The following is a 21,223-nucleotide window of genomic DNA, read 5'->3' on the forward strand; positions in this document are numbered from 1 at the left end:
GAGGCTGCTGCTGCTGGGGAGAAGGCCAAAGAACTTGAGGAAAAGCTGAAGTTGGCGGAGACTACCGAGGCTGCTCGTCAGGAGATGGTTGCTTTGAAGAAGAAAAACAAGGAGCTTGCAAAGGGGGCCTGGGTGGCCGTGAAGCTGACTGAGGAGGGGATCAAGCTTCAGGTGGCCGTGCTGGCTCCCGACCTCGATCTTTCTTAAGTTGGCACTCTCAAGACTGTCAAGGACGGGAAGATTGTTGACATCTTCAAGTCTTAAGTTTTTATGCTTCTTGACTTATCTTTTGTGATTTGCTTTTATCTCTGGGCCTGTTTAAGGAGCCTTTTGGTTGTAACAGACATTTTGGCACTTTATCTATATTAGGCCTTTTCTGTTTTATTGTTTGCTTTCTCGGGCCATCGTGGCCTTACTTTTATTATTTATTTTTCACTTACTCGGGCCGTCTAGGCCTTTTGGTTTACCATTTTATAGTGTTTACCGTTTTTGTTGCTTGTCGCGGAGCCGTTCTTGCTTTGGGTCCCTTTGGTTCCCGGGGTGATCAGTCCTGGGTTTCCATTAGGTCGACCATTTGTTTTTTTCCGTTTTGTCATTTTGATATGAATCTTGCAAAAAGACATTCGTTATATACTTATTATAGAACTTTTGAACAAAGAAGTGATGTAATGCATAATTAAGTGAAAGATAGTAAAAAGGGATGCAAAGGGAATTAGTGGGAGGGAGCGAGGTTGTCAGATCGTGTGGTTGCTTCTCTTTATGAGTAGAACCTCCTTAGATTTTCCATGTTCCATGTTCTCGGTACCTCGCTTCCATCTAACTTCTCCAACTTGTAGCCTCCTTTGCCGAGAACCTCTCTCACCCTGTAAGGGCCTTCCCAATTTGCAGCCAGCTTGCCTTCTCCTAGGGTTGGCATCCCTATGTCATTGCATTGTAAGACCAAGTCACCTTCTCCTAGGTTTCTTTTTAGCACCTTGTCGTTGTACCTTAGGGCTATCCTTTGCTTTATTGCTGTTTCTGTTAGATGCGCCATTTGCCTTGTCTCATCGACCAGATCTTTTTTGATTGCTTCGTTTCCTCCTCTGAGGAGTAATCTTGGACTCCGTTCCCCGACTTCGACTGGGATGACTGCGTCGACCCCGTATGTGAGTCGAAAGGGGGTTTCGCCGGTGGATGATTGGGGGTGGTCCTATAAGACCATAGGACTGAAGCTAGCTCGTTTGCCCATGAGCCCTTTTTTCCCTCAAGTCGCTTCTTTAGCCTTTTTAGGATAACTTTGTTGGCTGCCTCCGCCTAGCCGTTGGTTTGGGTGTGTTCGACTGAGGAGAATCTTTGCTTGATTCCCAGTCCTGCTAGGAATCCTTTGAACTTCTTGCCGGTAAATTGTGTTCCGTTGTCCAATATAACGGTTTCTGGGATTCCGAACCTGGTGACCACTTGCCTCCACATGAATTTTTGGCAATTCGCTGAAGATATGCTAGCCAGTTATTCTGCTTCTACCCATTTAGTGTAGTAGTCTATGGCTACTATCAAGTATTTCACTTGCCCAGGCCCAGGTGGGAACGGTCCCAAGAGGTCGACTCCCCATTGGGCGAAAGGTCGGGGGACCATCATCAGGTTGAGTTCTTCGGGTGGTGCTTTGTGGAAGTTGGCATTTTCCTGGCATTTTTTGCATTTTCTGACGAACTCCTGGGCATCCGTCATCATTGTGGGCCAGTAATATCCTGCTCGGATGATTTTTCTTGCTAGCGACCTTCCCCCAATATGATGGCCACAGCACTCCTCGTGGACTTCGCTTAGGACGTAGTCCGTCTGGTCGGGGCGTAGGCATTTGAGTAGGGATTGGTGGAGTCCTTGCCTGTATAATTGCCCCTGTATGATCACGTATTTGGGAGCTTCCCTCTTGGTGGCCTGTGCCTCCTTCTCGTCTAGGGATGTTTCTCCATGCTCCATATATCGGAAGATAGGGTCTATCCATGAGGGAGAGTTTGGATTTTGGCTTGCGCATAAGATGATTGCTGGTTCGGTTGCCAGTCCTTGGATTAAGGATCTATTTTCTGTCCCGGGTTTGGTGCTTGCTAGTTTAGAAAGGAGGTCGGCTCGGGCGTTTCTTTCTCTAGAGACGTGCTGAATTGTGACTTCCTCGAAGCTTTTGCATAGCTCCTTTACCTTTTCTAGGTATTTTTGTAGTAGTGCGTCCCTGGCTTGGTAGCTGCCATTTATCTGAGAAGTGACGATCTGGGAGTCGCTGTTTATTTCCACCCTTGATGCTCCGACCTCTTTGGCTAATATTAACCCTCCTATCAGGGCCTCAAACTCTGCCTGGTTGTTGGAGACTAGGAAGTCGAACTTGATTGATTGTTCATAGGCTACTCCTGCCGAGTTTTCGAGAATGATCCCGGCCCCTCCGAACATTTGGTTGGATGCTCCGTCGACGTGGAGCTTCCACCGTGTGTTCGGTACATCAGGAGCCTCCCCCGTGACCTCTACCAGGAAATCCGCCATGGCTTGGGCTTTGATTGCCTGCCTGGGTTCGTATTGCAAATCATATTTGGACAGCTCTATTGCCCATGCCATCATTCTTCCCGCGAGGTTGGGTTTCTGGAGGACTTGCCGAATGGCTTGGTTGGTTCTCAGGATGATCACGTGCCCTTGGAAGTACTGCTTTAGTCTTCTGGATGAGGTCAGTAGGGCGTAGGCCAATTTTTCCAACTTGGTGTACTTCAACTCTGTGCCTTGGAGTACTTTGCTGATGAAGTATATTGGGCATTGAGTCTTGTCTTCTTCTCGGACAAGGACTGCCGCCATTGCTTGTGTGGTTATAGCTAGGTATAAGTACAGGGGCTCCCCTTCTCTAGGCTTGCTGAGTATGGGAGGTTTAGAGAGTATCTTTTTGAAGCGGCTGAATGCTTCTTCGCACGCCGGGGTCCACTCGAAGGTGATCCCTTTCTTCATTAGGTTGAAGAATGGGATGACCCTTTCTGCCGAGGCACCGAGGAACTGGGATAGAGCCGTGAGTTTCCCAGTGAGTTGTTGCACGTCTTTGACGCACCCAGGGCTTGTCATTTTGAGGACGGCTTCGCATTTGTCTGGGTTGGCCTCTACCCCTCTTTGTGTTATCATGAACCCTAAGAATTTCCTTGCTTCCATGGCGAATGCGCACTTGAGTGGGTTGAGCCTCATTTTGAATTTTCTTAGTGCTTTGAAGACATCCTGAAGGTCGTCTATTAGCTTGTTCGGTTCTGCTGTTTTCACAAGGATGTCATCAACGTATACTTCTACTGACTTGCCGATGAGGTCATGGAAGACCTTGCTCATTAGCCTTTGATAGGTGGACCCTGCATTCTTCAGCCCAAAGGGCATTACTTTGTAGCAATAAGTACCCCCTGGCGTTATGAATTCCATTTTGTCCTTGTCAGGTCAGTGCATTGGAATTTGGTTATAGCCCGAGTAGGCATCCATGAAGCTAAGAAAACGATATCCTGCCGCCGAGTCGACCAAAGTGTCGATGTTGGGGAGGGGGAAAGAGTCTTTTGGGCATGCTTTGTTCAGATCGGAGTAATCAACGCACATTCTCCACCTTCCGTTGGCTTTTTGACTAGGACGACATTGGACAGCCATGTTGAATACTCGAGTTCTTTGATGAATCCTGCTTCTAGTAACCCTGCTGTTTGTCTGGTGACTTCATCGGCCCTTTCTTGAGACATCTTTCTTCGCTGCTGGGATACTGGTTTGGCATCAGGTTTTACGGCTAGTCGGTGGGACATGACCTCGAAATCCAGTCCCGGCATGTCTGACGGTGTCCATGCGAAGAGGTCGCCGTTTGCCCTTACAACCTCCATGAGGGGGCCCTTGAGTTCATGGGGGCAGGTTCCTGTTTACAAAGGTAAACTGATCTGCCGACCTCCCTATCTGAAACTTTTCCATGTCCCCCTCTGGTTCTGGTCTCGGCTTGTCCTCCATCCTGACGTCCAGGTCTGCCAAGAACACGCCAGCTGCCCTCTTAGATTCTTTCCTTGAGGAGAGACTGGCACTGTCGCAGGCGACTGCCGTTTCTAGGTCTCCCCTTATAGAGCCAACTGTTTCCTTGTCCGTTATGAACTTCATTGTTAGGAACTTAGTGCATATTATAGCTAAGAATTCGTTGATGGTCTTTCTCCCCAGGATGAGATTGTAGGCTGTGGAGTCTCTGAGGACTACAAAGTCTGCCATAACCGATTTCCTGGCGTCACCGGTTCCCAGGCAGATTGGGAGAGAGATCGTCCCGTCAGGTTTTATGTAGTTATCACCTAGTCCCATGACTCCATGCTGGTGATTCTTGAGGTCAGACTCATTGAGCCCCATGGCATCGAACACGTTTCTGAATAGGATGTTAGAATCAGCTCCCGTATCGACGAGGATTCGTCTGACTAATCCTGTCTCGACCATCGCAGTAACCACCATGGGGGAGGGGGTTCTCGGGGAGGTTGTGAAACCATTTATCTTCCGGGCCAAAGGATATCGTGGGAGATCTTTTGCTGGTGACGGGACCTTCTGTTGAGATGGAGAGTACCCGGGTATTCTTTTTTGCTGCCGATTTGGACTTAGGAGGGCTGTCGCGCCCGACCACGATGTTGACCACAAAGGTTGGGGGGTTATTTCCATCCCCCATGGGTTCTTGCCTTGGCTTGACAGTTCGGCTACGATCTTCCTCAGAGCGCTCTCGTTCTCGTCTTCTTGGTTCTCTGATGAGCCGGTAGAATTCACTCAGCTTTCCTTCTCTGATGGCCTGCTCTAAGGCATCTTTGAGATCGAAGCAGTCTTGGGTTTTGTGACCAAATTCCTTGTGATAATCACAGTAAAGGCTTTTGTTGCCTCCCGTTCTTTCTTTCAATGGTCTAGGTCTAGATAGGATTCTCTTGTTTGCAATCTGTTGGTAAACCTCTACTATGGCCGTCGTAGGTGGCATGTAGTTCGTGAACCTTCCTACCCGTGGGGGTTGCTTGGACTGCTTGCCTAGGGTGCCGTCCCTGGGAGCTTCTTTGTACCTGTCGACCTGGGGGGCCTGCTGAGCTGGGGGTTTGGGAGCTGCCGTTTGTTGGCTGCTACAACCTGACTCACTTCCTCATCATTGATGTATTCCTTGGCCACGCTTTGAATTTATTGCATGGACCAGACAGGCTTGGTAGTGAGGTGCTTCCTAAAGTCCTTGTTTAGCAGGCCGTTCGTTAGGCAAAGACTAACGACTGAGTTCATAAGGCTGTCAATCTCCAGGCACTAATCGTTGAATCTGTCTAGGAATTTTCTGATCGGCTCCCCGGGTTTTTGGGTAACCCCTAGCAAGTTGATTGGGTGCTTTGCCTTGGCTATGCGTGTCGTGAATCGAGCCAGGAAGCTTTGGAAAATGTTCGTAAAAGCTGTGATGGATCCTTGTGGGAGGGCGTTGAACCATCGAATCGCTGGGCCTGCCAGCGTTACAGGGAATGCTCGGCATCTGACCGCGTCGCCTACTCCTTCCAAGTTCATTCTTGCTTCAAAGGCTATGAGGTGCTCTTGGGGATCCTTAGTCCCGTCATACCTCATGTTCGTTGGCTTGTCGAAGTTCTTCGGAAGCCGAGCCTTGAGGATTGAGGGGTGAAAGGGGGTGGCTCCCATGATGATGGGATCACATTGTTTCTTGGCTTTCCCTCTTTGGGACTCCCCGTGACTTTCGGACCTGCCGTGGGTAGGTCGAGAAGTCGCCTGTGTATGCGCCTTGTCGCACAATGCTAGGCTCCTTTCTTGGATCTCGTGTCTTTGAGAGGGGGATCGGGTGCGGGTGCGCGATTGGCTGGCATCGCCGTGAGAGTGGCTGATGTCTCCGTGGGATCGGCTCCTCGCTGCCAGCTCTCGCTCAAGGTTTTGTACTCTGTGCCTGAGTTCTTGCATGATCTTGGCGCTGTCGGCCCCGTTCCTCCGAAGGGACGTCTTTCGGGGATCTTGGTGTAGATTTGTTGGTTTGGCTGAACGGAGGATCGTGGCTGTTCGCCGGCACGGGCTGTCAAACTTTCCCTGCTCAGGCGGGCCCCACCTCCGTCACGGAGTTCCTCTGAAGTGGGGAGTCACTCCATGTCTGCTCCAGGATCCCCACAGACGGCGCCAATGTTCGTCACCTGATGATCTCGGGTGCTCGATGGGTCGGGTGATGACGAAAGGATGAGGGGACGAAACCCTGAAGTAGCACAGAGCGGTTTCTTGGCCTCTAACCAGAGACTGATGGAGTTGGTGGTGCAACGGACGAGAGAAGGGGGTGGCCACCTGCAAGGACACTCCAACGATTAAGTCAGTGCCCGTACGAAATGATAGCCAGATTAGGAAAGGTGATGTGTACCTCGGGGAGGAGTGCTAACCTCTCCCCTTATATACTGCGGTGGACGGGCCCAAAGATGACTTAGCCCACTGGCCAGGATGCTCATGAGTTGTCCCTGTCCACGTGGGAGGTGCTGGTCGTCCCGGACTTCGGGTGTTGTCCCGAAAAAACCGACCCGACCGGTTTGCTAGGCGTGGTGTGCCGATTTGCGCAGGTGGTGAAGCCGGATGTCGGTCAGATCAAGTGTTGGGGGCCGACCCGTTGAATTTTCCTTGTGAGGGATGGCTTGGGCCTGGATTAGAGGTGGTGATCCAACCCGACGACTAGTTGGACTGAACTTGTAGTGGTCCATAACATACGACAAAACTCCGCTGGGCAATAATGTGCTGCTAGATTTGATCCAACAACACTAGATTTCTTCATATATGCATTGAGTTTTAGAGGGATATTATGTAGCAATCCACATCGTAATCGTTTTTGTTTTGCTTTGTGTGGCCATGGATTAGTACTCACCGTTAAAAAAGTATGCATATTAAAGATTGAGGTACCAAATGCACCAACAAAAATTATAATAATAAAAGTCAAGGGTATCGAATAATAAACCAATAAAAAGTACGAAATTAATTAATTGCTTTTCAAACTCCTGAAGTTTATTTATATATATATGCAGATATATAGTATATAACAACAGAGATTTAATTAGAGTGTTAATTTTTTAATTTTTAATTTTACTTTTAAATTTTAAATTCTCTAAAAATAAAAATTAAAGAATAATTTTATAATAAAAAATTAAATAATATTGACTACTAAAAACATAATAATAATAATAATAATAATAATAATAATAATAATAATATTTTAGTCTCAGTATTTGGATCAAATTTTAATTTGGTCTCTATAATTTTAAATGTCAGTTTTCAATCTAAAAAATTTTCAAATTTTTTATTTCAATTCCAAAAAAGTTTTAAGTGGATTCAATGTTGTCTCACCATTAAATTTGATATAAACAATTTGTATATTAAAGAGCCAATAACATTCGATTTCAGTATGTAAGTAATTAAAATTGATCCACGATCACTAATATAAAAAAATTTTCTTTGATTTTAAAGCGCGTTAATGATTGATTGTTAGGATTTGGAATTTCGTACCAAAAGAAAATTGAAAAGAAGTGTTACAAAAAAGTTTTGGTTATGTTTTTTTAGCACGTGAAAGATATATAACTTAACTAGTAATGTTATTAACATTTATATCATTTGTTCCGTTAACTATTAGTATTAGTGTCAAATTTATAGTAGAACAATATTAAATTTATTTAAAATTTTTTGGGACAAAAATAAAATATTTAAAATGTTATGAATTAAATTAGGATTAATTCAAATGTTAAGGACTAAAATAGTATTTTAATAATAATAATAATAATAATAATAATAATGTTAGTGGAGAGAGAGAAAAGGGGGGGAGACTAAGATAGTTAAAATGAGCTAGTGGAGAGAGAAGGGGGGTTGGGGAGATAGAACTAGGCCACATTTGCAAGGGGCCAAAATTTTCAGTAAGAAAAAATAATAGTTATTAAAAAATTATAATAAAATTGGGTTGATTTAGTAATTAGATTACTAGTTTGTTTAAGTAAATGTTAAAGGTTTGAATCTCATTTTGTACATATAGAAATTCTTGATCTGTTGGATTGAAAGATATTTTAAAAAAAGTTAAAAAATATGTTTGAGAAATTAAATTATTTTAAAAAATAAAAAATCTTATATATGTTATTTGATACATATTTCGTATTGTTTACACTAATATATCACCAAATTAAAAAGAAATATAATAGTAAAAATTTGTGTTTAAAATAATTTCTAGATTATTTTTTATTTTAAATATAAGTACGAGTTTATTCAAATAAAAATTAGCCTATAAAATTATGAAAAGACGAATCTTAAATATTTTTTGATAAGAAACTTTTAAATTTTTTATCTTTAATAGTATTTGATAAAAAAAATTTCAAATATTCATCAGCGAATTATAAATTTAATGAGAAGGGTCTAACCAAAATAAAAAATAGAATGTTAAAAAGTGCCAAAATATAAAATGATAAAAGTTCTCTTGAAATTTTAAAAGGAAGGAGACCTTTCCTCCTTTTTAATTATGCGCGCGTGTTAGAACAAATAATTTTATTAATTTAGATTATTTATATTAAATTATCAAAAAAATATATATTATGATACAAAAGTGAATTTATATTCATAAAAATGATAAAAAAAAAAGTTATCTCAGTCTTTATCAATTAAAATTTTTTATATTTTTAATAGGGTCGAATTATAATTTTTTTTTATGTTGGAGACTAAAATCCTAAAGTTACTATTTATATTTGAGTGTATTTGAGTGTGACACTCATCAAACTCTAAAATTCAAATAAATTAGTATCTCTAGTTTTATTATTATTTAATTTCAAATAAAAAATAATAATAACTTATTTAATTTACCATTTATGTCAATAATTGAGATCATCGTTATATAAGTCATTTATTATGAAATAGCTTAATTTACGATTATAATTAATATATATATTGTCCATAAATAGATTAGAAAACAATAATTTCCTAACAATCTCTCACTTAGACTATACATATATATTTTTTTGAGATAATCACATCTTATAAATTTTATGCGCACATCTGAATGCTATTTCCTTTATTACTTTAACAATATGATCCGTCTCTTATATCAATTATGAAATTATTGCAACTTTTATCACATTAGTGTCGCGACAAAACCACGATAATCACCATACTAATATACTCAATGACATAAATCAAATTTGGATGAGAAAATCTAAAAATTACATGCAAAAATGATCTCATTCATGTCTATTTTCAACTGGTCCAACTTTAATACCTTTATGAGATAATGAGTCATAGTGAAAACAAAACTAAATCCTTTATTTATGCAGAAATATTTATATTCGTAAATTTGTCTAAATTATGAGCATTCAAATGTACACTCTTGCTGAAATAATATATGTAACACCCTATCACACAGAGCTTTACGCCTATGACGTAAATCAGGGGTGGTGAGGTGCTACGACCTCTAAAAATAAAATACGTACATAGATATAGTTGAAAGAAGTTATAACTGGAAGTCTTGAAAAAGAAGTTAAGCAAAATCGAAACAGAAATCGCGTCGCTCATGAAAGATAAGCATAGACAGATAAGCAAGATTGAAAAGAAGGCTAAAAGACCATAAACATATATTAGAATTCCAAAATACAAATATCAAACTCCGAACTCGACCTGCGATTATGAATCAACAGATAAATATAAATCCTATTTCTCCAAGTCAACCTCTAAGAGGGACAAAATATAATATATACAAGATAGAGAATCTATACAAATATATAAACATAAACCAAATACAAACATCAAATCCTAAGATAGTTCTTCGGTCCCAAGAGTCTCTAGAATGCTCAGTGAGGTACCTCTTGATCTGCATCTAAAAAGCAATAATATGTATGAAATGAGAATCAGAGGTTCTTAGCATGAAAACGGTGCCCACATAATTAACATATAAGGTCTCGAGAAAGCCAGAAACAATCCTAGAACCCCGACACTTAAATTAAACTTAAAGAATAAGTTAAAACATATCTTGGGTATATAATCTAAGGATCTCAAGTTATAACTCTAATTCTAACTTAACCCTTCAAATCCTGCTTCCTCCAACCCTCCGAAACACTGGTGGAACTGCCTTCATCACTCCTCCACCAGATAAGGGGCCTCTCATTTGCATAGAGATACAAAGCAGATAAAGAAAACACAGATAGAATGCAGATACAACTGATAGAACATATAGCAATTAGACAAAATAAATCAAATAGGCAAACCTAAGAAATGCAAACTCAATCAAGACAAACAAATGCATATGGTGTATGCCTGTCCTATGGTTGATGAGTCTTATCTGTCGGTTATATAGTCAACCCGACATGTCCGGTAGCTAACCCGGACATTGTCCTCTTGAAAACTGGTGAGCGGTAAACCACCTCGATCCCCACCATCTGCGGACGGTAAACCACCTCGATCCCCATAGACGTTTTTAATTGAAAAATAGTACACACGTGGACGATAAATAACCATGATCCCTACAGATATATCGACACTGGACAAGCGATAAAGCACCATGATCCTTGCTAGGTCAAGCTCAAAAACAGTTTCATTTCCAAATTCATTCATTAAATCATAATTAAATCAACTCTTATCATTCTTCATTTTCATAGCCAACCTCCTCCTTCTCAAACCGCCTAACCATCATAATCACTTTCTTGAACCTTTACTTGGAGCAAGTGGATGATGCCACTGCATCTTATCCGAATCCTCAATTTAATAATTCCAATCTCATTTATTTATCAATCATATATCCATTAATCATATATCATCAACAATTTATCATTCCTAATCAATCAACATAGTTTCAGTTCTCATTCAAGTCATATATCACTTTATTTATACTCTGTAACTCAAATTCTCTTCTTTATTCTATAGGCTCACTATCGTTCCTACGCTTAAAACTGCGTATCGAACCTTAACAGGTAATTAAAAGAGGTTAGAAAACTAGAAAATTGGCAAGACTTCAAAAAAATCACTTATGCTACCAAAACAAGGTTCCGTGTACGCAACATGGTGTCCGCGTACGCGAGCCTCCAGAAACTAATGCATACACGAGACGTTTGGGTAGCGCTCTCTGTCCGCGTCACATATGATGGTCCACGTATGCATGCCTCCTTTTTCTTCCAAAAAATAGCAAAGTTGCAAATTTCTCTTTTCACACAACAAACTTCAAACGTGCATGACTCTTTTGTTTTAAAACATTTTTCGTCCATTTTTCGAATGGCATAAATCTCACAAACACAATTTTCTTTTAAAAACAAGTTTAACAAAAATTGAGAGTCCAGAAGCCGAGTTATGACCTGTCGAAGTTTGGTCAAAAATTGATTTTTACTCAAATTTTACCAAACCTCCAAGTTTCAAAACACACAAACAAAACCCAATTTTTACCATTCCAAAATCAATATCAAGCATTTTTATACTATACTAAATACTCTCCAACCCTTCCAACATTTAAACATTATTCAAACTCCCATTTCTCATCCTTTATTCAACAATTCTCATCCAAATACAACAATACCAATTATGCTCGTTCCAAACATACATCATCATTATCACACCACCAATACAATACCCAATCATACATATCAATAATCATCAACATCAAAATCACCAAACCTCATAAATACGAACAAATATCAATCCTCACAACATCAACAATTCAATCCTATCTTACAGTCAACTAACCTAAGTTTTCACGATACATTATATTTTAATTACGAGAAACCGAAACTATACCGTGGCCGATTCCTCTCTAAACTCAGAACGCTTCAATTATCCACCGTTTCTCAACTTCTAAAGCTCCAACTCCTCACTAATTAAATTTTCAGCTCTTAGGATTCAATTTCAAGCTTCCAATATCCACCAATTTAACTCCAAAACACCCAATTCAATCTAATATAATCCAAATTCACTATAATTAACATAGAGTTTGCTGATTAATGATTCATATATGGTTAAATGATTTCTTACCTTATCCACTCAAAATTGGAGTGAAACCCAACAATTATCCACCGTTAGAATACCCCTAAACCATCAAAATCATAAAATCTCTCAATATCAAAACCCTAAAATCACAAATTAAAGAGGGGAAGAACTAAGAATCAAATCTAAAATTTCTTACCAAATTGTTAGGTGGATTCTGTAGAGAATTCTGAGATAAACGCATGGCCCTAACAGCTCGTCAATCAAAGCTCTAGATTAAAAGCTACAAGGGTTTGAATATTTGGGGAAAAGATTTCGTTAGGTTTTCTTTTTCTTCAACTTCCTCTGCGTGAAACTGTTCCTGAGGAAGGAAGAAGGCTGAATGTCCCATTTATATGCTGAGCCTTGGGTCCAATTTAAGTCTAGTCCAATCGGTTCGATCCAATTTTAGACTAAAATCTTTAAAATCAGTGTTAAAATTCATATTTTAATTATTTTTACTTCATGAAACTATAAAATTTAATTTTTAATTTTTTTGAATAATAATTAATTCATTAATTAATTATTTACTAATTACTCAAGATTTACAATATATCATAAAATGACATGACACCCATATGAATAGTATCCACATAAAAGACCTTAGGTGTTTGTTTTTATAAACCAAATATGCATGTATTTATGGAATTTGTGCTAGTTTACTCATTAGACACTTAAATATTTTGAAATTTTTTATTTAATAATAATTTAAAATATTAGACTACAAATACATTATCACAAAATAACTCAAATGATTTTTCAAATTTATTTTCATAATTTGTGACAAGTATTTATAATCAGTAAAATTGGATGCCTTAAAAATATGTTTTATACTCAAGTGCTTTAATGAAAAGAGTAATAAGTATTTTCTCAACACTTTTTTAAAGAATTTTTTCAATGAGCATATAAATATAATTGCAATGGATCAAAATTATGTTGACATCCAACAAAATCAAAATCTGAATACCAAATAATCTCTAATTTTAGATTTTGACTTTATATGTGTGAACATGTAATGTTTTACTATAACAAAATTTATTTGTCTATTATTTAGTGATTCATTTTTAACTGACTCAAATATCTATCAAAAATACCAATAAAATATATAATAACTGTAACTGTTTACAAATTTATTATTAATCAGATTACTACTGAAACATAATAAACATTTTGAGCTTTATAACTTTCTTGAGGTATCTAATGAGACTATACTTGTTTCCCTTAGAATTGAGTATATAACCTTATTTACAATCATACATGTCGCTGACATATAAGAATAGTGAAAATATATTTACTCCTACTGAACTAATATAAGTTATCAACCACATTCAATTCAACCATTTATCTCAACCTTATGAAATAATAATTGATGAAATATAAGTTATTAATGACATAGAAATTCTTTTTTTATTTAATTTAAAAATTTTATTTAAAAAATAGACTAACATTAGCAGATATAACTTTAAAGCAAAATAATGTATTCACACATGTTATATATTATATGAATAAAATTCGTATAATGATGGGTCCATCATAAATACCTAGCACAACATTAATATCTAGTCTTTAGATAAAAATATTAATTTGTAAGTAGTATTTTAATATAGTAATCAAACATTGATAATAAATCCTATCAAATAATAAGTGGATCTTTGGACAAATTTATTGTTTACATGGAATTAAATAAGTATCATATGTTTATTATCATAAATGTGCATGTAATTTGGTTAAGTACAGAACTTTTTTTGGGCCGATTTGGACTCGCATAAATTACACAGACATAAATTTATTTAGTGCAGTTTACCAAACATTCTCAACGAAATTCTGTCTAACAATAAGCCTATCTTTGGATCGACTCATTATTCACATGAAAACTTGAGAATTATATCTATTTATTACCGTATATATTTCTATTAATTGACCAAATACCAACCTTCCTTCGATCCGATAAATGGTTGTATGATTAAATAAAAAATAAACACAAGGTTCAATATTTAAGTTTAAATAGTTATCGAACCATATAGTTACCATCAATGTGTGTATGTAATTCGGTCAAATATAGATCTTCTTTTGGGCTGACCAATATTCACATGAATTAGTAAATTACAATGCAGCAAGAAAATGACAGAGTAACGCATGGCAAATACAGAATGACAGGCATAGCACAAAACAAAAAAGAAGAAAAGCGAAGCATACCAACCTGGAAACACAGAAAATGATCCTGGGAAAGCTTGAGAAGCAGAAGCGGCAAACAAGCACCAGAGAGCAGTAACACAGAGAGAAGAGAAGATTTCTTCAAGAAAGAACGAAAAAAGGAAAAACAAAACGAACGAGGGAACTAAAGCAAAAGGCCAAAACGGTTACAAAAGGGATGGAGGCAAAAATACACAAATAACCCCAGACAAGGTAAGGCTCGTAGGGGCAAAAGAGGAAAATGCCCCCTCGCATTAAATGCCCCCCTCGAAAATAGAAGCTAATAAAGCACGCCTCGAAGAACGCAACAAACACAGTAGGCTCGGAAGAGTCACGTCAAACCAAAACAGTCAGACGAACCTTTTAGCAAAAGCTGAGGCCGAGACACCGATCTCACGTCAAAGAACCAAACGAACACCCGAGAAAAACTAAAGACCCAGCCCGCGGTCAAACACCACACCTCCCAGTGACAGACCGACCTTGCTCGCTCTCCCGCTGTGGGGCAACTGTTACAGATCCGGCCCACGGATCCCGGATCCAACGCTAAACTCGAACCCGGTTCCTCGGGTCCGACCCATCTCCCTCTTCCGGAAGGCCCGAAACCGGCCCTCTAGAGCTCCTAACCGACTTTCGAATTCAAACACCTCCCTTATCTTAGCCAAATAAGATAAGATAAGACGACTCCCATCACCTATAAATAGAGGACCCATGTCCCTCCAAGTATGACTCATTCCACACACGTAACACCTCTCAGATCTATTCTGACTTAAGCATCGGAGTGTCTTTGCAGGTACCTCCCCCCATTGCTCCAGTCAAGCGATTCGGTCTTCGCCTCGACTCGCAGGTTCCCAATCCACCCTTTAACCCGTACCAGAGACATCTCGTACATTGGCGCCGTCTGTGGGGAACTTGCGCCAGCCGAGCCGGATGGGAGACGTCCTGGAGGAAACCCCCTCAAGCCAGGATGACTCCCGACTGCTTAACCCAACCCCAGAACACCGGGAGGTCACAAACCAAGCAAGAATAGCAAGTACTGTCCACCACACGAACGATCACGTCGTCACGGACCAACGACATACTGAGAAAGCAAGGGACAAAGCGGCGCAGATCATCCAGGACCTCTGCCTCCGGGTCCAGGAACTCGAAGGCAAACTAACCAATAGAGAAAAACACAACAACGAACACGGAAGCCAAGCAACTTCCAGGTCAAGATCTCGCCGCGGCAGGTCGCCAACCCGACGACCCGATAAGAGAGACGGTCGCAGCGCCTCACGAGACCACGGTCACGAGAAATCGCCAGAACGGCGGTACAACAAGAAACACAACCGCAGCACTTCCCGAGATCTAAGTCGACAACACGACTCAGACGAAGATCGGAGATACTGAAATACCAAGCGCACAAGAAACGACCACACAATAATGGGAGCTACACCCTTCACGGAAAGAATCTTGAGAGCGAAACTCCCCAAAGGATTCGACAAACCGACCGACATGAAGTACGATGGGACCAAGGACTCCCAGGAACATCTAACGGCCTTCGAGGCCAGAATGAACCTAGAAGGAGCGGCCGACGCGGTCCGATGCAGAGCCTTCCCGGTAACCCTTGCAGGGCCGACAATCAAATGGTTCAACGCCCTCCTAAACGGATCCATAGCCAGTTTCCACGACATAACACAAAAGTTCATGGCCCAGTTCACAACTAGAATCACCAAAGCCAAGCACCCCATCAGCTTGCTAGGGGGAACGCAAAAGCAAGAAGAATCCACAAGGAAATACCTCGACCGCTTCAACGACGAATGCCTAACGGTCGACGGACTCACAGATTCCGTCGCGAGCCTTTGCTTAACCAACGGACTCATGAACGAAGATTTTCGCAAACACCTCACCACCAAACCAGTATGGACATTGCACGAGATCCAGAATGTCGCAAAAGATTACATCAATGACGAAGAAGTCAGCCAGGTTGTCGCCGCCAACAAACGGTAGCACGGCAACACCCAACACGGTAACTCGACTTCTCGCCAAAATCCACCACCTAGAGAGAATCAAAGGGACCACCCCAGACCGACAAATACAAACCGACCACCGAGAATTGGCAAATTCTCTAATTACACGCCCCTGACAGCACCCATTACCGAAATATACCACCAAATAGCAGATCGAGGCATCATCCCAAAAGCACGACAACTCAAAGAGAGGACGGGAGGCAACAAAACCCTCTACTGCGACTACCACCGAGGTTACGGTCACAGAACGCAAGATTGTTTCGACCTTAAAGACGCCTTCGAACAAGCCATACGAGACGGCAAAATCCCAGAACTTGCCAAAATCATCAGAGAACCAAGACGTGCGGAAAGAGACAGGTCGCCCGAAAAAGACGGGCGTAACCCGAGAACCCAGAAGCAAACCCCCAGGGAAAGCCCGGAAGACGACCCGACCATCATAGTAAACGTCATCACGGGCAAGGACATATCAAGCAAATCGAAACTAACAATGAAAAAAGATCTCAAAGTAATGGCGGTCAGAAACCAAACTCCAACCATTGCAGCTGACAACACGATAACCTTCTTACCAGAGGATTGCTAGCACGGTACCTCGGCCGAAGATGCCCCCTTCGTCATCTCGGCCAGGATCGGAACAGGACTAGTACGAAGAATACTGGTGGACACCGGGGCAGACTCGAACATCCTCTTCCGAGGAGCCTTCGACAAGCTCGGGCTCCACAACGACAACCTCCAAACACACCGCAACGGCGTCATGGGACTCGGAGACAAGTTCCTCAAACCAAACGGCTCAATCACCCTTCCCATCACCATAGGAACAAGCAACCAAAAGAAGACAGTCCTATCTGGATTTGTAGTCCTAAAAGACTCCACAGCCTATAACGTGATTCTCGGAAGAAAAATAATCAACGACTTCTCCACAGTCATCTTTACCAAATACCTCCTCATGAAGTTTAGAACCGACGACGGCTCCGTCGGTACCATCCACGGAGACCGAGAGGTCGCAACCGAATGCGACAACACCAGCCTAGCTCTAAGGAAGAAATCCCGAGATGCAGCCGGGGTATTCCTAGCTGACCTGGATGCCCGCCAAGACGGCCAACCCAGGCCAGAACCAGAAGGAAACATGGAAAAGCTACAAATAGGGCCAACCAAGGAGGAATACACCTTCATTAATAGGAACCTCCCATACGATCTTAAAGAAGAACTCTCCCAACTCCTGAAGCAAAATAGAGACTTGTTCGCATTCACACCAGCCGACATGCCGGGTATAAGCCCCGACCTCATGTCCCACCGGCTAGCCGTGGACACCAAAGCTAAACCAGTAGCACAGAGGAGACGAAAAATGTCATCAGACCGAGCCGCCGAGGTCAAAAAGCAAGTTAAAGCCCTACTCGAAGCCAACTTCATCAGGGAACTCCCCTACACGACATGGCTAGCCAACGTTGTACTAGTGAAAAAACCTAACGGGAAATGGCGAATGTGCGTCGACTACACGGACCTCAACAAAGCCTGTCCGAAGGACGCCTTTCCCTTACCAAACATCGACGGATTAGTAGATGCCACATCCGGCCACCGATACCTCAGCTTCATGGACGCATATTCCGGCTACAATCAGATCCCGATGCACCGACCAGACGAAGAAAAAACAGCGTTCATCACCCCAGACGGGACTTACTGCTACACAGTGATGCCCTTCGACCTGAAAAACGCGGGAGCCACCTATCAAAGACTTGTCAACAAGATATTTCAAAACCTATCCGGAAGCAAACTAGAAGTTTACATAGACGACATGCTCGTCAAGACCGAATCCGGCGAGCAACTCACCAGCGACCTCAAGATCATAATGAACACCCTATGAAAGCACCAAATGCGACTTAACCCGGCAAAATGTGCCTTCGGGATGGAAGCAGGGAAGTTCCTCGGCTTTATGATCACGCAATGCGGAGTTGAAGCAAACCCGAAGAAATGTCGTGCCATCCTCGAAATGACAAGCCCAAAAAACCTTAAAGACATCCAAAAGCTCACTGGCCGATTGACGGCGTTATCACGCTTTCTCGGGGCATCGGCTCAAAAGGCAATCCCTTTCTTCAAACTAATGAAAAAAGGAGCCTCCTTCAAGTGGGAAACGGAATGCGAAGAAGCATTCCAACATTTCAAGAGAGTCTTAGCGGAACCTCCAATCCTCGCCAAACCCAAGACAGGGGAAACACTCTACCTGTACCTCTCCATAACGGAGGAGACACTCGCAGCAGCGCTCATCCGAGAAAACGAGAAAAAAGAACAAAAACCCGTGTACTTCATAAGCAGAGTCTTACAGGATGCGAAAGCTCGCTACTCACGCTTAGAAAAACTAGCTTTCGCACTCCTTACAGCCTCCCGGCTCCTACGACAATACTTCCAGGCACATTCCGTGACGGTCCGAACCGACCAAGCGGTCAAGCAGGTACTACAAAAACCCGACCTAGCGGGCATAATGCTAGCATGGTCCATCGAACTATCCCAGTTCGATATCAAGTTCGAACCCTGATATGCGATCAAAGCACAAGCCATGGCCGACTTTATCGCCGAAATGACACCAGGAGACTCCATCCCCGAATCATGGAAACTACACGTTGACGGCTCCTCGAACATCACCTCCGAAGGCGCCGGAGTCATTCTCGAAAGCCATAACGGAGTCGTGATCGAACAGTCAGTACGATACGAATTCCCGGTCTCAAACAACCAGGCAGAATACGAGGCCCTCTTGGCAGGCCTAGCCCTAGCCCGGGAAGTCAGAGCAAAGGTCCTAGAGGTAAATATCGATTCCCAGGTAGTCAGCTCTCAAATTAGCGGAGACTACCAGACACGAGATCCCCTACTCCAACAATACCTCGCCAAGGTAAACAGACTAAAAGAAGGATTCGAGCACGTTACCATACAGAACGTTCCTAGGGAACGAAACGTCAGGGCAGACCTACTTTCCAAACTAGCCAGTACCAAACCTGGACACGGTAACAAATCGCTAATCCAGGAAGTCGTTAAGTCACCCTCCGTGTCAACGACAACCAACGCTCATCTGACATTCTCAAACCAGGGATCTTGGACCCACCCTATCCTACAGTACCTCCTCGACGGAACACTGCCGCCGGACCCCAAAGAAGGAAAAAGAATAAAAAGGGAAGCCGCCAAATATACCGTTGTCGCAGGACAGCTATACAAACGTGGATTCTCGCAACCCCTGCTCAAATGCGTCGAACCTGAGAACACAGAGTACATACTCCGCGAAATCCACGAAGGTTGCTGCGGCCACCACGTCGGAGGCAAAACATTAGCCCAAAAAGTCATCAGGGCAGGCTACTTCTGGCCCACGGTCATCCGGGATTCCATACAAATAGTCAAAAGCTGCGACAAATGCTAAAGGCACGCCAATATCCACCAAGCCGCCCCTCACCAGCTCAGCATCATATCGGCAAAACGGCCATTCGGCACCTGGGGGATCGACCTCGTCGGACCCTTCCCTACGGCACCCGGTCAACTCAGGTACCTCATCGTCGCCATAGACTATTACACCAAATGGATCGAAGCCAAACCACTGGCCTCCATAACGGCAACCCAATGCCGAAAATTCCTCTGGCGACAGGTCATCACCCGATTCGGGATCCCCGAGATCATTATCTCGGACAACGGAACCCAATTCGCTGACAAAAAGTTCAAAGAATTTTTAGAAGGGCTACGTGTATCTCACCGTTTCAGCTCGGTAGAACACCCCCAAACAAACGGACAGGTGGAATCCGCGAATAAGATAATCGTCAAAGGACTCAAAAAGCGGCTCGACGAAGCCAAAGGACTATGGGCCGATGAACTCGGATCGGTCCTATGGTCATACCAAACCACACCCCAAACGTCCACGGGAACACCTTTCCGATTAACATACGGTGTGGAGGCGGTCATCCCGGTAGAGATCGGAGACCCAAGCCCCAGAAAAACAGTCGGAGGTAACGATGAGGGAGCGGAACGAGACCTCATTGACGAAGTAAGAAGCATAGCCCATCTCAAGGAGCTAGCCCTAAAACAGAGAATTAGCCTAAGATATAACCACGGAGTCATCCGGCGAGAATTCGTAACTGACGACCTCGTCCTACGACGAAACGACATCGGTCCCCCGACCCCAGGAGAGGGAAAACTCACCCCCAACTGGGAAGGACCATACAGAATCAAGGCTGCAATCGGAAAGGGAGCATACAAACTCGAATGGCTTAACGGCAACGAAGTCCCGAGGACATGGAACGCCGCCAACTTACGATGATACTACACTTAGACTGACCTCGCTAAGTCACCCCCTTCCTTTTTTATCGTCTTTTCTCCACTTATGTTCCCATTTTTACAAATCTTGAAAAACCTTTTTAATTTCGTTTAAGTATCAATCCCGGGTACTCTTTCCCGCCACACACGGAGGATTTTAACGAGGCCCACCCATCAATAAAATTCCATTAAAAAGCTATCCCTAAATTCTTTATCTTCTAAGTGTCCCAAATACGGAACAAAATTACGGCCACAAACTGGAGGACCGATCACCCTCCAGGCCCAAAACACGGATATCCACGAAAATCCGACCACACGACGGTCCGCTCATCCCAAACAGGGAACAAAATAAACCAAAAACACGGAATAGCTTTAAACGGAATATACGAAAGGCCCGAACGGCCGTAAAAGTCGTTAAACGAAAACCGAAATCACGAAGTCACAGTTACACGGCCCACGGCCAAAACCAAAATACCCAAGAAACAAACCAAGTCTAAAAGCAAAAATACAAAATTACAAGAGATAAAGCTACTCGAGGTCGACTATCCGGCCATCACGAACGGTCTTGAACGCTCCCATCACGGACACATCCACGCCCGGAGCCAACACCAGGGCCTGTGCCTTCATCGTCTCCTCGGTAGCAGTAATCGCATCCTTAGCATCAGCCAGCAACTCCGTTTTCTCCCTCTTTAAGGTAGCAACCCCGGCCTTCAGAGCCTCCGTCTCACCGAAAAGCACGGCAGCCTGGGAACCCGCATTAGAAGCCTTTTGCCGCTCCTCACCCAGTTGAGAAAGAAGTG

General features: G+C 42.6%; 3 protein-coding genes across 3 annotated transcripts; 2 read left to right on the forward strand and 1 right to left on the reverse strand.

Moving 5' to 3' along the window:
* Window positions 1-757: 757 nt before the first annotated feature.
* On the reverse strand, window positions 758-3,842 carry LOC107606748 (uncharacterized). The gene is made up of 3 exons (XM_016308775.1): window positions 3,572-3,842; window positions 1,501-3,338; window positions 758-1,189 (listed from the first exon to the last, which is right to left on the reverse strand). Exons 1-3 carry the CDS (start codon window positions 3,840-3,842, stop codon window positions 758-760), a joined length of 2,541 nt encoding a protein of 846 aa, XP_016164261.1.
* A 13,051-nt stretch (window positions 3,843-16,893) lies between these two features.
* LOC107606749 (uncharacterized) lies at window positions 16,894-18,000 on the forward strand. Its single transcript, XM_088494476.1, has 2 exons — window positions 16,894-17,621; window positions 17,727-18,000. The coding sequence occupies exons 1-2, from the start codon at window positions 16,894-16,896 to the stop codon at window positions 17,998-18,000; spliced, it is 1,002 nt and encodes a 333-aa protein (XP_088350602.1).
* A 711-nt stretch (window positions 18,001-18,711) lies between these two features.
* Window positions 18,712-20,427, forward strand: LOC107606750 (uncharacterized). Its single transcript, XM_088494477.1, has 2 exons — window positions 18,712-19,441; window positions 19,850-20,427. Exons 1-2 carry the CDS (start codon window positions 18,712-18,714, stop codon window positions 20,425-20,427), a joined length of 1,308 nt encoding a protein of 435 aa, XP_088350603.1.
* Window positions 20,428-21,223: the final 796 nt, after the last annotated feature.

The sequence above is a fragment of the Arachis ipaensis genome, chromosome B7 (assembly GCF_059453495.1).
Source record: "Arachis ipaensis isolate K30076 ecotype BB chromosome B7, ASM5945349v1, whole genome shotgun sequence".
Taxonomy (NCBI): domain Eukaryota; kingdom Viridiplantae; phylum Streptophyta; class Magnoliopsida; order Fabales; family Fabaceae; genus Arachis; species Arachis ipaensis.

Bases quoted from the DNA above. Each gene is read 5' to 3' on its own strand.
- LOC107606748 (XM_016308775.1), bottom strand. From the start codon at position 3,842: ATGGAGGTTGTAAGGGCAAACGGCGACCTCTTCGCATGGACACCGTCA. The intron at 3,339-3,571 runs GTGCGTTGATTA...TGAAGAATGCAG, and splicing joins GCCAACGGAAGGTGGAGAAT to GGTCCACCTATCAAAGGCTA. The intron at 1,190-1,500 runs GTAGAAGCAGAA...ATGGTCTTATAG, and splicing joins TAGACTACTACACTAAATGG to GACCACCCCCAATCATCCAC.
- LOC107606749 (XM_088494476.1), top strand. From the start codon at position 16,894: ATGGGACTCGGAGACAAGTTCCTCAAACCAAACGGCTCAATCACCCTT. The intron at 17,622-17,726 runs GTGCGTCGACTA...CCGATACCTCAG, and splicing joins CCTAACGGGAAATGGCGAAT to CTTCATGGACGCATATTCCG.
- LOC107606750 (XM_088494477.1), top strand. From the start codon at position 18,712: ATGACACCAGGAGACTCCATCCCCGAATCATGGAAACTACACGTTGAC. The intron at 19,442-19,849 runs GCAAAACATTAG...AATTTTTAGAAG, and splicing joins CTGCGGCCACCACGTCGGAG to GGCTACGTGTATCTCACCGT.